The sequence below is a fragment of the Xiphias gladius genome, chromosome 11, assembly GCF_016859285.1.
Source record: "Xiphias gladius isolate SHS-SW01 ecotype Sanya breed wild chromosome 11, ASM1685928v1, whole genome shotgun sequence".
NCBI lineage: Eukaryota > Metazoa > Chordata > Actinopteri > Istiophoriformes > Xiphiidae > Xiphias > Xiphias gladius.
In genome coordinates this window covers 15,336,494-15,351,608 of record NC_053410.1, presented here as the reverse complement: position 1 = coordinate 15,351,608, position 15,115 = coordinate 15,336,494, and the positions used below count along the sequence as shown (strand labels likewise).

General features: G+C 40.8%; 2 protein-coding genes across 3 annotated transcripts; one reads left to right on the top strand and one right to left on the bottom strand.

Moving 5' to 3' along the window:
- Positions 1-5,947: 5,947 nt before the first annotated feature.
- Positions 5,948-11,243, top strand: si:ch211-217g15.3 (uncharacterized protein LOC368914 homolog). 2 transcript variants are annotated; one of them, XM_040138439.1, is made up of 5 exons: positions 5,948-5,996; positions 9,703-9,778; positions 9,963-10,026; positions 10,198-10,235; positions 10,329-11,243. In XM_040138439.1, the coding sequence occupies exons 2-5, from the start codon at positions 9,771-9,773 to the stop codon at positions 11,041-11,043; spliced, it is 825 nt and encodes a 274-aa protein (XP_039994373.1). In that variant the 5' UTR covers positions 5,948-5,996; positions 9,703-9,770; the 3' UTR covers positions 11,044-11,243. The 2 variants fall into 2 exon arrangements, with proteins under 2 accessions (XP_039994373.1, XP_039994372.1); XM_040138438.1 differs by lacking the exon at positions 5,948-5,996 and having other exon boundaries at positions 9,646-9,778.
- Positions 11,215-13,065, bottom strand: fuom (fucose mutarotase). The gene is made up of 6 exons (XM_040138452.1): positions 12,914-13,065; positions 12,598-12,666; positions 12,411-12,481; positions 12,170-12,268; positions 11,989-12,062; positions 11,215-11,587 (listed from the first exon to the last, which is right to left on the bottom strand). Exons 1-6 carry the CDS (start codon positions 12,996-12,998, stop codon positions 11,521-11,523), a joined length of 465 nt encoding a protein of 154 aa, XP_039994386.1. The 5' UTR covers positions 12,999-13,065; the 3' UTR covers positions 11,215-11,520.
- Between the last annotated feature and the right edge of the window lie 2,050 nt (positions 13,066-15,115).

Here is a 15,115-nt window from a genome sequence, read left to right as displayed (position 1 = left end):
TCACCACCTTTTTTTGAGCACTTGATCAATTATTTCTATGCATCACCACATCTTATTACTCTCGATAAAGAGACCAAACAAAATTCTCTCCTACCAAACCTGCTGCCACATGAAATTTGGTCGATGATTTACTTTTTCATGTTGTGCTTTGTTGTCTCATTGTACTAAATTAGAGCTTGTAAATAGCTGCCTAAACAGTGATTACAGCACTGAGTCATTGTTTACGTCACCAAAAGGCAAAGTGAGCTCAGTGAGAAATTTCAAACCGTGCCATGACATGCAGAAATTACAGATATAATTTTCAACACGTGTGATTTTCATCTAGCAGTACCTCAATACTATGAGGAGCTTAAGAAATGGAAACCTGCCCCATTTTGAAAATGTACCAGTTAATTCTCAAGCTTAGTTTTACCTTCCACAATCTTATTCTCATATTGAGAAATATCTATATCACAACGAAGAACTGTATAAACATCACCGCATATTTCTCCTGAAACGGCATCTGCTTTTCCTCCTACTTCTGCCCCTTTTCCGTGTCTGACTCTGTTTGACTGCACACTATTTGTAGCTTTTTTTATCCACAGTATCTAGACGTGTCCACCACCAATAATCTTATCACTGGAGAGATACTGCATGTAACAGGGTGACACTGGTGCTTATTTTATATGCTGAGCTGGGGGGATTCAGAGGAACTGAGGAGCGAATCAACATTACTGTTGTTTTAGTTTAGTTTGGCAAAACGCCACTGAGCGGTGAATTTAAAAGACTTATTTACAACACTTCCCTTTAACGTAAATTAGATACAGCAGTATCTACGTGGCAACGTGTCATGACGTACCACTGATGGCGACCCTAGCCGTTTCTCTTTCATGCTGTGCCTCTTTTTACTCTGCTGTTGTCTGTGTTCTGCAGGTATGCAATTATGGTTTGAAAAGGTTGGAGCCAGACGTTCCACAGGGAGCAGCGTGGGAACAGAGCAGGGTCTGGGAGGCGAGGTCAGGGAGCACAGTGGCTGCATGGTGGCTACGAACTACAGAGATAGACATCTTAGGGACACTCATCGTCCTCAAATGAGAGCCTGCTAGTGGAGTTGATTCGGAGGTCTGACTCACATCCTCTGATTGTGCCGAGGATAGTTTATGTGGCATTGAATGGTTTGGAATGAGCAAATTTGCAACCTGGCATGAATGGAGGTTGTTATTGTAGCTATGGCTTATGAACAAAGAATTACATGTAACAGGATTCCTCGAATCCGATGCAATTTGTCATTGTGACGCACTGCAGTGACTGAACATGATAAACAAAAAAAAAATGTGTCTGAATTATACAGAGGGGGCAAATGGACACTGTGTGTAGTTATTAAATATCAGAAATAACACTGCTTGGTAAAAATAGCCATTTTATAAGACAAAACATTACTAAATTGCAAGTCTTTTTAGGTGTTTATTGTTTATGGAGATTTATGGATTACAATAGGAACAAAACATGGATCTTGGCCAGAAAATATAAAACAAATCTTTACAGAAAAACATTTACGACAACATTTAGAGTAAAATCTATAAGTATCTCACAGAGGCCACATCCTGTCCACATCCGGACATTAGGATGGCATCACGATAGTCTGTTTTGAGTTTTAAACTTAAAAGAGACCATTGTTTTTTTTTCATGATTGTCTTTACTTTATGTGTGGTGGTCTCTCACATAACATGAAGATTAGTAGGTTAAGAAAAGTTTGGGACGGTATGTTGATGCTGAGAAGTTTGTTTCTTGGATTATACTCCAGATTTTCGATTGTAAGATGCTGGAAAATGAATATTACATACTTTTTGGGGAAGTAACGATTTTTGTACCAACTGGTCTTTCTATGTTGGGAAACGGCATGGCTGTGATGCCAAGCCTGCGAATGAGAGCAGCCATATAAGCTTTGCTCCAATTATTTGTGGATAAATAATGAGGACCAAAGATTGAATAATCATCTTAATTGAATCGGCTGGGTTTGACATTCTTTGTCACCAGGGAGTCTGTAATCATTCTTTGACTGTGTAACAAAGAAACCACCGGTATTTGAAGACTGAGGATGCACAAAAAAGAGGCATAAATCACTTTCAATGAGATACAAATAACAGTCATTAATCTTTACATACTCTCACAAGATAAGCTTTTTATTTCTTATGATAAAGGAGTGTATGAACTTAAAAAAGGTGGAAGTTCTGTCAACCGATCATATCTGTGTAATATCCTTATCTGTACTGGGGAAAAAACTAAAAGCAGAGAGCATAAAAAGTTTCATCTGCTGACATAACTGCACAGAGCGGGCACATGTTTCTTTAATAAGGATGAAAGCGCGGCACTCTTGTAACCGGATCTCTCTGTAGCAGGCAGCTTTCCATCAAGGAACAGCAGGATCCTCTCTTTAACTGAGGACCATCAGTACAGATGGGACCCTGACACGCAAACTCAGACATACACAACACACAAGTTCAGAGCGTTACAGAATCTTTGACGATTTTTGTGATCTTATGGATGCAGTTGTGTTGTGAGTATCCAGGGTGGGGGCAGCAGTGCAGGCGGTGTAAAGAACATCTGCAACACCTGTCCTCACTATTAACACCTGTAGTCACTGTCGGTCCTCTCTGTTGTCAGAAGAGTGTTTCACAGGATGTGCTCCCCGCTGATTGCATTGAGCGGACGGCTCTGTAATGAATTCTGTGGTGCTGGGGGTCAGAGGTCAGAGGTTAGGGCTACTCCAGCTGGCAGCCAGGGCTGCAGTGGACTCCAGTGAGGAGGCATTCAGTGGCTGGAGCAGGAGGAGGGAGAGGGAGAGGCAGAGGGGGTTAGGAGGCCGAGCTTGTTTCTCCCTGTGTCGTGTTTGAAGCACTCCACCCTCAAGGCCTTTTTCTTTTCTGGCATCAATCATCACAGCTCTCAGATTTTAATAAAAGCTGAAAAAAGCAGATATCTTTATATGACACTATATACGCCTTTATCTCTAATAGTTAAAGCAACTATAATCAACATTTTTATATTAACAGTGGATGGAGTGAAGATTGTAAATACATTCATCAGGTGGATACTAGGGATAAATGCTAACATTGCTAGGGTTAACATTGTGTAAATAGGCTAATGTTTGCAAAGAAGTCAGTGTTGTGTTTACAATTTTTTTCTGCAATCACTTGTTGTGGGGTTAGAATTTTGGGAAGAAAAACTAACAACAGATAAAGTCATATATGTAAAACTTCTGTGCGTGCAGTAGTGTCAGTAGTCTGACACTGTAAGTTTTCTGCAGTTCCCTGGTTTATCCCGTAGAGGGCAGAACGCTCAATTAATGAGCCACGTGTGCCAAGCATTGGCATGATGTGTGATTCATTTAACAGAGTTTTCCAAAACATTAGTTCTCCTCGAGTGGAAAATGTGTTTAATGAGAAGCGTACAAAACACAGTAAATAGCCATTAAACTTACTTTAACAGCTCCCACATGTTTACTGAGTTTATGAGGAGTGTGATTTAGGGAGGATAAGGGTGTCTGTTTATGTGTGTGTGAGAGGGACCACCTGAGCTTTCCCTCTCATTATTGTGTCTATAATGTAATATTTCCATAGTTGATACACACTGTCAAAGCACGACTCTCTGTCAGCTCAAGCCGCCGGCGTCAATAATGGCCAACTTTCAGCATTTCAGAATGGATGCCCCGGACAAAAAGGTTCAACCATATTCCTCTGAAACAGACAAAGAGCTTCCCAGTCTTCTGTCATCAGTTACATAACAGTTGCACTTTCTGTCTGTCTCCTGTGTAGCTGCGCAGCTCCTGGTCCACCTCCCCTCATCTGCCTCAGCTGTCATCAACGCTATCATCGCTGGAAAAGCGTCTCAGACATTACCTGTGGAGCCAGGTAGTCAGGTGGCCCCGGGGCCCCAGACTCACTGGTTCATCACTCCCATCATTTTACCCCCTTAAAATCCCACCTGTTCATGGAGGAGCCATTTTATTGAGCGTTTAGCATTAAAACATGTTAAAGGCAGTGTCAACAGCTGAAGTGCCTGCATGAGACTGCTGAGCAGATGGCTCACTAATTCTTTCTGCGGCAGCTTCATGAGTCTGACAGCTCCCCCATTTACCAGACAACATTTCATGTTCGCCTCCTCTCTTCCATGGAGGTCCTTCTCCCAGCCCTGTAATTTTTGCGGTTAAACTCCAGCGTGAGATGTCTAATGTGTGTTTAATGGGTGTTGGTGAGGCATCAATTAAGTTAATTGTAGATCATTGAGTTAATTTTAGTTATTTAGAAAACCCCAGCTTTCCTAAATGTTGTGAGTGTGGGGGATATGACGGAAGAGTGCGAGCGAAGACAGAAGGGTGGTTAGCCTCAAATACAGCCCTACGCTCCAGGATGACCTTTAGGGGATTTACTGTTAGTAATGACGGTGATGATGAGGTTTTGGTGCTGATGATTGTTTTACTGTGGAGGAGTGACTTTTCTGTTTTCATACAATTAAGTAATATTCATTATCATATTTCAAACAGCGATACATTTTGTGTTGAGGTTTAGCGTGGAGTCTGATGTCTCCAACTGATTGTTGCCTGTTCAATGTTCTGTCTTCTATGTTTCTTTACCAGTTATTGAGAAATCTTGATAAAGATGCAACTTTAAGTCAAGTAGACACATGACGTCTGCATTCCTCACAGTTGTAGCAGTGATAATCTATTGTTGGTTTTGGGGCAGAGCCAGGACAAAAGATCCTGCACTTAAGTTACAATTTGAAGAAAGTGCTGTCAACAGTGGCAATGACATATTATTCTACTGTATCTGACTACACATTGTGCATGCGTGCAAGTAAGCGATACTACAAACTGTGCACACATGCATTCAAGCTAATACACACACTCATAAACCCCATGAAACAACTGTGTAACAGAAACACGGAAGCAAAATGAAGCCAAGATCATTAATTTTAAACTGGGAATTTGGTAAAATATTCATTTTGGTGGTTTCCCCCATAAATTGCTGCAAGCTGCAACATTTGGAGCATGTTTTTTAACCCAGAATTACAGGCATAAATCATGACTTAATGCTGCATTTAAATAGTTACAGACAGGCAATTTATTCTTGGCTCCTTTTTTACATTTTATGCAATAACATGGTATGATTTCGTGTGTGTTCTTGTGTGTGTGTTTCACAGGTTGTTGGGAGCGATCATTCCTTGCTGACAACTCCCAATTTTTTATTGTTGCTCTTACATTTTCTAAAAGGCTTGCCATTCACATGATATGTGCACATTCACGCATTGCACAAGCACACATAACTAACCAACAGCAGGATACCGGCGGGAGTATACAGTGTGACGGCAAGAGGAAAACATATTTGCACCTCATGAACCTGGCAGACCAAACCAAGCCTCTTCTAGAGATGTCAAGGCACAATCTGTACACACCAGATATATACATTCAATCGCCCTCTCATGACTTGCAGGCCATCTGAAAGAAGAGAGGCTCGCTGAGAAACATACCACCACCACCATCTCTCATGCTTGTTTTGCTTGATAATTAGGCTACATAAACTTCTTCACCACCAAAGATAAGTGAATACAAGCTCATAGTGACATATGGCCCACAATTCATCCTAACGAGATGCAGTTACATAAAAATGTATGTTTTTTTAATGTATGAGCATATCAGAGTGATAACTTTCATGGTGAAAATTGAAAAAAAAAATTGTATTTGTTTATTTGTTTTATTTATTGAAGATTATGTTTTTATATAAAGTATAATCATTGTTTTCTTTGACCCTAGAGAGAAATGTGTGTGGCAACAAAATAAAACAAAGGTTCGGTATTTTGGAAGTTGCACTGTCTCGCTTTCCTGCTGAGAGTTACATGAGAATATCAATACATCTCTCATATCTTTATGGGCAAAATTATGCTACACCAGCAGCCAGTTAGCTTAGCTAAGCATGAAGACTGGGAACCAGGGGAAAAGGCTAGCCTGACTCTGTCCAAAGGTAAAAAATACATTTACCAGCACCTCTTAAGGTCACTAATTAGCACGTTATGTCTTGTTTGTTTTAATGCCGAAGTGTAAAAACGACAATTCGCTGATTAACAGGGGTTACTGTACTTGTATGAGCTAATTACTGTTGGCTGTTACTCCTTTAAAACGTTTCAATATTAAAATATTGAAACGTTTCAATACATTCGTATTCATTTATACTGCTCCTTACCTGTGTTGCTCTGAAAAATAACCTCTCCTAACTTCTCCACTGCTTTTAAACTTTCTGACACCTGAGTGGGGTGACAGCCAGAGGCTAAACCACGGAGGAGCATGTTTTCCTGTAAGCCTGTGGGAGCATCAGTAGTTCACGGAGCAGAGAGTCGTGTGGTTAATCTGTGCTGGTAGATGCTGGGCCTCTGGGCTTCACATGAAAGCTGTTTCACTGATGTGTGTAGGACACAGAGGGTGGATTGGTAGAAGCTCCAGCGCACTTTATCCATCAAACCTCACTTTCACGGCCTGGAGCTTACTGCACTTACTGTGCATTTCTGTAACGGCTCACCAGCCAGTTTGTCACCAGAATGAACCTGGCAGCGATGTTTTTATGATCATCTTCAACTAGACAATCTTACTTAAAGGAACAGATTGACATTTTGGGAAATTTGATTATTAGCTTTCTTGCTGAAAGTTAGATGAGAAGAACAATACCACTCTCAAATCCGTATGCTTAATATGAAGCTACAGCCAGCATCTGGTTAGCTTAGCTTAGCATAAAGACTAGAAATGGGACAACATGTAGCCTTGCTCCCTCCAAAGGTGACGAAACCAGTATTTTATGGTTTTACAGGGGGAAACTTTGGATAGAGCCAGGCTTGCTGTTCCCTGCTGCTTTTAGTCTTTATGCTATGCTAAGCTTACCAGCTGCTGCCTCACTTTTAGCAAACAAACATGAGAATGGTATCGGTTTTCTCATCTAATTCTCAGCAAGTGTATTCCGCAACATGTCTAAATATTCCTTTAGATGTGTAGTCTGAATACAGCAGTAAAGCTGAACCAAATAGTTATCGTTTGCTTGTCAATATTTTAACAGACCTTAAAGTCTGTTTGGCATTTGTTTGCTTATGGAGGGCTTTTTCGGGGTGGAAGACAGTAGACAACTCAGTGAACTAGGAGTGGGGCTAGTCGAGGGGCAACATTGGGCTTGCACATATGGATCTGATAGAAAGGGCAGATAACCAGCAGACGCAGTGGAGCCATCCCTTGAACAGGGCAGGAAGTGTGTGGTGCGTCTGTCTGCTCCTGTTCTACTGTACAGTGTGTGTCTGTGTGTGCTGAATTCTGTCGTCGTGAGACATTATTAACCCATATGTCAACTTAATTACTCTCCCACTGTTGTATGAACAGTGAAAGAGGTGTCGTGAATAGTTCTCACAATGCCGCAACAGTATTTTGATGGAGAGACCGGCAGACGCTGAAACAGTGACCTGAAATGAAATTATATTCCTGAGGGGGGAATACGTTATGTTAGATTAGTTGACTTAGTTAATGGCAGTGTATTTCTAATAGCATGTGTTTAACATAGTCTCAGAGTTAAAGGTTTTCTGTCTTGGCTGCGTATCAGAAAAACTGATTCATAAAGTGAGCTGTAATTTAAACAACTTATGTATATCGAACATGAAGCTGTTTTATTCTGAAACAGTGAGATTTACAGAGTGATTGGATCTTGGCATGGACTTAGAATAGAGCTGACACACTGAACAGTTGCTTCACTTAGTGTGGTGCCTGGCACTAAGATCACAGATGGATCTGCCTCCAATCTGTCATCCTACAGTGGAGGAGTAATGTGAAGGGTAATTAGTTGTTTTAAATGGTTGGAGCCGTACGCAGGAGGAAGTCTATCCGTGTCTGAGAAAGTTCCTGTGAAAGTAAGCCAAGCATGAAAAACATGCATCGTTGCTTCATGGCAATATTATATTTTGATTATTTATACAACTCTAAATAATGTACATTTTTATGAACACCATTCCTTTTTTCTGAATATTTGAGCATTGACAGCATATGAATTAGTCAAAAATCATTCTATTTAACTAACAGTAAAGCAGACGCTGTATGATGCTGTTGAGTTTGTCTGCAAAAAATCATCCACACTGAACCAATAGTCAGTTCACATCTCCTGCAATAACAGAGAACAGGAAGTCAAAAGGTTATTGCTATATTATTGTAACCTTTATTTAATCAGGTAAGTCCCGTTGAGCTTGAGATCTCCTTTTCAAGGGGGACTAGGAGTCAACAACCATACTAGCAGCTCTTTGAGGCTGTACTTAGGCACAGTGATGGTTTGAGCTAAATGCTAACACCAATGCTTACAGTAACAATGTTAATATGCTAAGCAGGTATACAGTATTCTTTACCACCATTTTAGTTTAGCATGTTAGCATGATAAAATTTAGCAATACTAAATATTTTGACCTGGTGATGGCGCAACATGAAAAGTGGGGATCACCAAAGTTATTACAATTCATCCTGTGGGGGACATGAATGTCTTTACCAGGTTTCATGGCAATCCATCCAACAGCTGTCCAGACATCCCACTTAAAACCACAAATTGAAATCTCATGGTAGAGCTAAAGGAACTACCAGGGGATTCCCAAAGTCATTGGCCTTCATCATCTGGAGACCATAACTGTATGTACAAAATTTTACGACAATACATCCAATAGTTGTGATATTTAAGTGTGGACCAAAGTGGTGGAACGACAGACTGACACTGTCATCCCTTGAATGGCTAGAAAATGATAAAAGATTCTGAAGGACAATAATATACATTGAAATATAGTAAAACATGATATGGAGCACAACATTAAATAAACAAACTATAAAAATATGTACCAGTAGACATCACTCAGTTAAAGCAAGTACATTTAAAAAATCAAATTAAAAAACGGATTAAAAACAATGGTTCAATATTATGGATTGAATTGAATCTGAATAAAACTGAATCTGTTTCAGAGTGGTGTCAGCTGCATTTTGATGTCCAGTACACAAACAAAAGCTGATGGAATGGTGGAAAACAATTTTTATTTATTAAATATGTATGTAATACATAATAATATACTTTATTTTTATTGCACTGTAGTTACAGTGAGCCAAGGAAGTAGAGACAGCCCTCTTAAGGAGATTGGAGAAACTATTATTGCATAATAAAGTTTGTCTCATGATAACATATCTCAACCTCAGCTTTAAGGCCCTAGGGTGTTATAACCTTGTGATCAATGACTGCTGATAAAGAACATTTATCACACAAAATGTGGTTATAATACTGGTTATTGAACTAGAACAGTATAGAATTCTGTATTTTTAACTGTCTCTGCATGCAACGAAATCAGACACAAGAATTACCTTTTAATCACAACACAGTACAATAACAAACAATAACTAAATTCACTTTATATACAGTACATTCACTCTTATTAGACTTGATGAAAGAATGAGGAATTTAACTGTAATCAATCACTGGCACCTAGACGCCGTTATGCTGACAAAATGTTGCTAAAGGCGGTTTAATTTTTTTCAGATGATGAGCCACTTTGTTATGCACAGCAGAGACGAGATAAGGAAAGATGAATTACTAACAGCTGGCATTCCCGTATTCAGAGGTTACAAAGGTCAAGAAAATCTAACTGGTTTATAGGGTGAACTTTGGTCCTTTGCTTCAGGTGAACCGAAGTCAGTATTTCCTTTCGTTTGGATCTGAAACGTCTAGCTGACCGCAAAAAGAGACACCATGTTCAAGTAAGGAAACTATACACCTCTTCAAAGGGTGTCTGACTCTGATCGCAGTGACTGGTTTAAATGGTTAATTAGTGTATGGATTGTAGGGTTTGTTTATATGGCTGGACAAGGATCTGTTGTGCGATGTCTCTGACACGCAGTGATTTGAAATCTGGACATTAATCCTCTGTCTCTTCACTTGTAGGGTTTCTCTTATAGTCTGTGTTTCTCTGATATTTGGCATCACAGCAAAGCCATATAAACCCTGGGTATGTATAGATTGCTCCTGGCTGTTCACAATATTAAGACTGTAAACTCTACTTCTTCAGATCATACGATAAATGTGATTATTCCTGATGAGTTTAAAATGACGAACATGTTTGTGTGGTCGCTAACTTGAAGTTCGTCAGCAGCCCTGTAATATTGTGCTCTTTTCTCAGAATAAACTTAAAGATGAAGCATTCCACGATACTGTTATGTAAGTCGTAATTTCCTTTAAATAACGTGAAAGTGAATAATCTTCCCATGGACTGAGGAAATACAGACTGAGGTTGCACGATATTTATTTCAGGTCCCTAGATGACAAAGGAAAGATGTCCTGGGGAGTGGAAGTGAAGCCTCCAAAGGACGTGGGTGGGACTCACAATGACATCGACCCTAGGATGGTGATTTGGAAGAGTATGACAGGAAGGGAACAGGAAAAACAGCCCCCAAAGGCCGAAGAAGACTTGGATGACCTGTACCATCCTTCAGTGGCTGATCTCCTCAAAGTTCGAATCCAAAACCTGGACGTCCTCTCTGCCGCCGACATCCAGGCAGAGCCCGCGCAGGAATACGCCAACATGAAGTACGAGAAGGAACCAGATGACCACCCTGTTTTCAGTAAGTTGGCCTCAGAGGAACCTGAGCAGGACTGGGATGAAGTCTACCACAAAGCGAGGGAGGAGCTGTATGGATATCTAGTCCCACTAATGGCCGATTACAAAGCTGGTACAGAGGTCCGTGTCGCACACTCTGAACCAGAGAAGGACGAGGACGACCTGTATCATCGTGACGACCACGGCTCACCTGTGCAGATGGAGCTGCTGAGACGTGCGGTCTGGGGTGAAAGCGAGGGCAGAGTTCACCTTCAACCAGAGGAGGACATGGACGACCTGTACCACCAAGACCCCCTCCAGTCAATCCCTTATCAAGATAACGCTCAAGCAGCCGCTCCTGTTGATTTGCCGTCTCAGAGGAAGCACAGTGAACCAGAGGAAGATCTGGATGATCTCTACCACCAGTGAACCTTCAACAACCACACAACCTGTGTAGATCCTTATCATTTAAAATCAGCATAAATAAGTCGTAAGTTTCTTTCTACTCCATGAAACTGTCTCAATACCTAAATAAGAATAAACACATCTAAATATAATAATATGTATCTTGATGATAAAGACACTTCGACAAACTCATCAAAGACTTTCCGTGTTTCATTTATTGAAATGCATGTACAACACGGGAAAGTACAAAATTCATGAGTACAAATATAAAATCATTTCTTCTCCTTGTAAACTGGAAATTAATCAGATCATATTTAAAGTAATAGTTAAACATTAACAAGAATAAATGCTGTCTTGAATTCACAGCTTCTGCTGGAATCTTAACAAAACTGAAAATTAGTTTTGTGCAAAAATATTCACCCGCTCTTGATTTTCACTTGAAAGGATTACAGTTGTGACTTAAATGTCATTAGACCATCATTACTTTAAAATGCGTGTGCATCAGTCTAGCAGCTCCGCAGGAATGACCCCCTTCTTCAGTATCAAGTTACCATAAAGAGCTGTTTCCCTGTGTAGACAGAGCAGAGGAAAACAAGGAGGAGGAAATTGTTTAAATTTAACAGCCGCATATTTAAAGACATGTCTGAAAAATCTGCCCTGCTCCACACCTCTGAATGAGCACCCGGCTCTCAGAAATTCATTGAGCGAATCAAGTGCTTCAAAATGGCAGTTCAAGCTAATTATCAGGGTAGTTTCCTGGATAGCAGGTACCCATTTTGTGGCTTAGAGTTTGCCGATATCTGAAAAAGACAACGGACAAATTAAGTCTTGAGAAAGACTTCTGTAGTAGACAGTGTCAGCCGTTTTCCTGAACTTTTACAAAGTGACGCATGCTTTTGTACTCATTTTGCAGACACAGACTGAAACATTGGGCTACAATATTCAAACGAAGGCAGAGAAAATACACACCCTGTTGCTACAACAGCATAGGCTTTCTTGGCTCGTTCATAGAAGACAAACCTTTCCACCTTCTCAAGAGGAGCCTGTACATAAACAGGAATCAGGACACAAAGAGTCAAAAATCAAACGGACATACGGTTATGTTGTGTTACCTATTTTTTTTAATCATTGGATGGACAGGCTGCTTTACCTGAGACCCAGCATGACTCAGGAGCTGTGTGTAGGTGTGCCACACAGGTACAGCTAAACCTCTCTGTTTGTCACTGTCTACCAGGTCCATGACTGCAGCCTATGGAAACATATTTGCAAAGATTCAACAAATAAAATTTAAAAAGAGAGCTAAATTAGCCTGTAGAAAATACTGCCATATTTTGGCCATCAACAAGACATCACATCAGCTGGTTTTAGCTTTAGATTTATAGGTCCTGTACCGGAGAGGGGACATAGGTGTCCAGTGGCAACAGCTTCAAAATGGCCTCCAAAAGCTTTGGGATTCCCAAACCTACATTGAGATCAGACACAGTTGGGGGGGAAAAAAAAAAAAAAAAAAAAAAAAATCACTCCTATACACAAACAACTTTTTTTTTTTTTTTTAAACAGACGTGTGTATTCACATACCATCAGCTCTTATCTCCTTTGGGCCACAAGCGCAGATGGAAGATGCTGGGAAGTTTGCATCAGCAAGAACTGAAAAAAGGAAAAAAAAAAACAAAGACACTGAGTCAGCGAACGGCTGAATGGACGACAACAGGTTAAAACTGCGGCCTTTGCCAGTGAAGCTACAGGTTAAAGGTCCGTCCCGCTCTGCCGCCCTTTGCACTGGTGTTGACTTGAACTTGGACTGGCCTACTGCCTTACAGTGACTTCGCGAACCGTATAGGCTTTCACTGCCCACGAGAAAGGCGACCTATGCCTGTGTAATTAAATGTCATACCCAGCTCGTCCCCGTGGCCCATTTTAGCGAGCGCATACAGCAGCTCAGGTGATAACACGGAGGGCACTCCTCTCAGCACGACCATCCTGGCAGCCACGGAGCAGAGACAACCGGGAAGTGTTGAAGCGAGGTGACAGAGCAGTCGCTCCAGCGTACTTCCGTTTTCGTCTAGCTCCGCCAGAATGCTAGCCGATAACAATGTCCTGTAACTAAAAAAAACAAACAAAACAAAAAAAAACAAAAACAAAAAAACAAGTAAAAACAACAGCCGTTTATCGGGTAGTTAGTCTGGCATGTGTATTATGGTGGTGTCTCCTGTTGGTCGTGGTGGTGCCTCCGTCCTGTTGGCGGACGGAGGTTTGTGTCGGCTGTCTACTATCTTGTTTTAACTTCATCGTCTTTGTAAACTCGTCATGAGACCGTGGACAGGGGTCGCCACATCGGGTCCCTTTCACAAACTTGAAATTGAAATGGTATAGCCTTAAACCGTGGCTTAAACACATTCAATTGTCAGCCTGTAACCCGAGTTTCTAACATAAATTAAACTGAATTATTATTATTATCTTTTAATTTTGTTCACATCGTGTAAATAGCATTCTGGGGTTTGGGCTATAGTGAAAAAAAGCAGGCGATGTGTACACCAAAAGTGTTACATGCTATGTATAATATGAAATAAAATAATTTAAAAAAAAGTTTTATGTTCAATAAAAATGTGCAGTCACTTTTGCAAATACACTAAGCAAAAGTTATCTGATGATATGGCGGTAGCCTCTGAAGCCATAAAACAGGCTAATGTCATTGGGACGACAGGCTCCATGGCCGGTTAATCATCGGTCTGCGTTATTTCTGACACCCTTGGGTGGGCATAATTCAAAGCAGACACCGGTGAACGTCCCTGGTGCCAAGAATGTGAGATAATGAAAATATTTGTCGGACGAAAACCACTCCACCCGGCCCAGAGAAACGCTCAGCTGGATGGCAGGAAAAATGCTGAGGAATCCTTTCCATGACCGCAGATCCTGGTTGTGTTAAAAAAAAAAAAAGAAAAAAGAGAAAAAAAAAAAGAAAAGCAGGACATCTGCATATAAAAAGGCTTTTATGAAAGTCAAGTCGCAGTTTTGCGGGCTTGTGGGTCTACATACTGAATTTACAGTCCTTATTCAGCTGCTGGTAATAATATGCTGGTACTTCATTGCAAATATTGGCTGTGCATGGTCGTAAGATTGTTGCATTCCAGACCTACAATGTATTTTGCTTTATACCTGTAATATTCACCTCTAGCACGTATGATGGTCTGTGTGTGATGCCATCTAAAAAATATGGTGTTTTCTGCTGATTGTGCAGGCAGAAATCACCCACATCACCTTACAAAAATAAACTACAAGTTTATTGTTAACTTTACAGTAATTTATGTGGTTCCCCGTGGAAAATAACTGGCGTTTGTGTAGCAGCTTCTTTTTTTTCTCTAAATGAATTGGATGTAAAAAGCATAGATAAAGAGGCTCAGAGGCAGTGTAGTTTAGCAACATGAGGGTGATTTTTGGAGAGGGATGGGAGGCTGCTGGGCAGGAGAGAAAGGCCCTTGCAGGAGCCCAGGCCTGTCTGCCGGACTGAAAGCCCCTTTCTCCCTCTCTGGACCCATGCTGCTCTCCCTTTATCTCGGCTTCTTTAAATGAGTTTATCACGCTATGAGGGTCTGCGCTGCCAAAATGTAACGTTTTGCCCCCTTTGTCTGTGCGGAGAACCTCAATTGAGTCTACATTTATTATTTTGACCTTTCGGTAGCCTCAAAAAGGAGCTTCTTTTCGGAGCCTCTCTGCAGACCTTTGTGCTTCCCCGCGGACTGAGGAGATGAGTTTTTTTTTCTCCCCCTTTTTAAAGTTTTGTTCCAGGGGGCTGACAAGAAAGCGAGCTCCAGGGGAATATTGAATGAAAATAAAAATCAATTAGGCCATGGCCTTGTGAAGATATGGGCCGCCGCCGTGTGAAGATCACAGAGAAAAAAGGTGCCTAGCGATGATTGGAGCAGCGAAAGAAAGCGCACACTAACCAAATTTGTTCTGGTGTTTCCTTTGAAACCAAAATTATGGTTTTATGTGTTGTGTGTTTTGTGTGTTAAGCCAATAGGTGATGAGCAAGACTTAACGCACAGATCAACCTGTAAGCCCACTCTTTTTATATATCTACAGTGAAACATCCTTT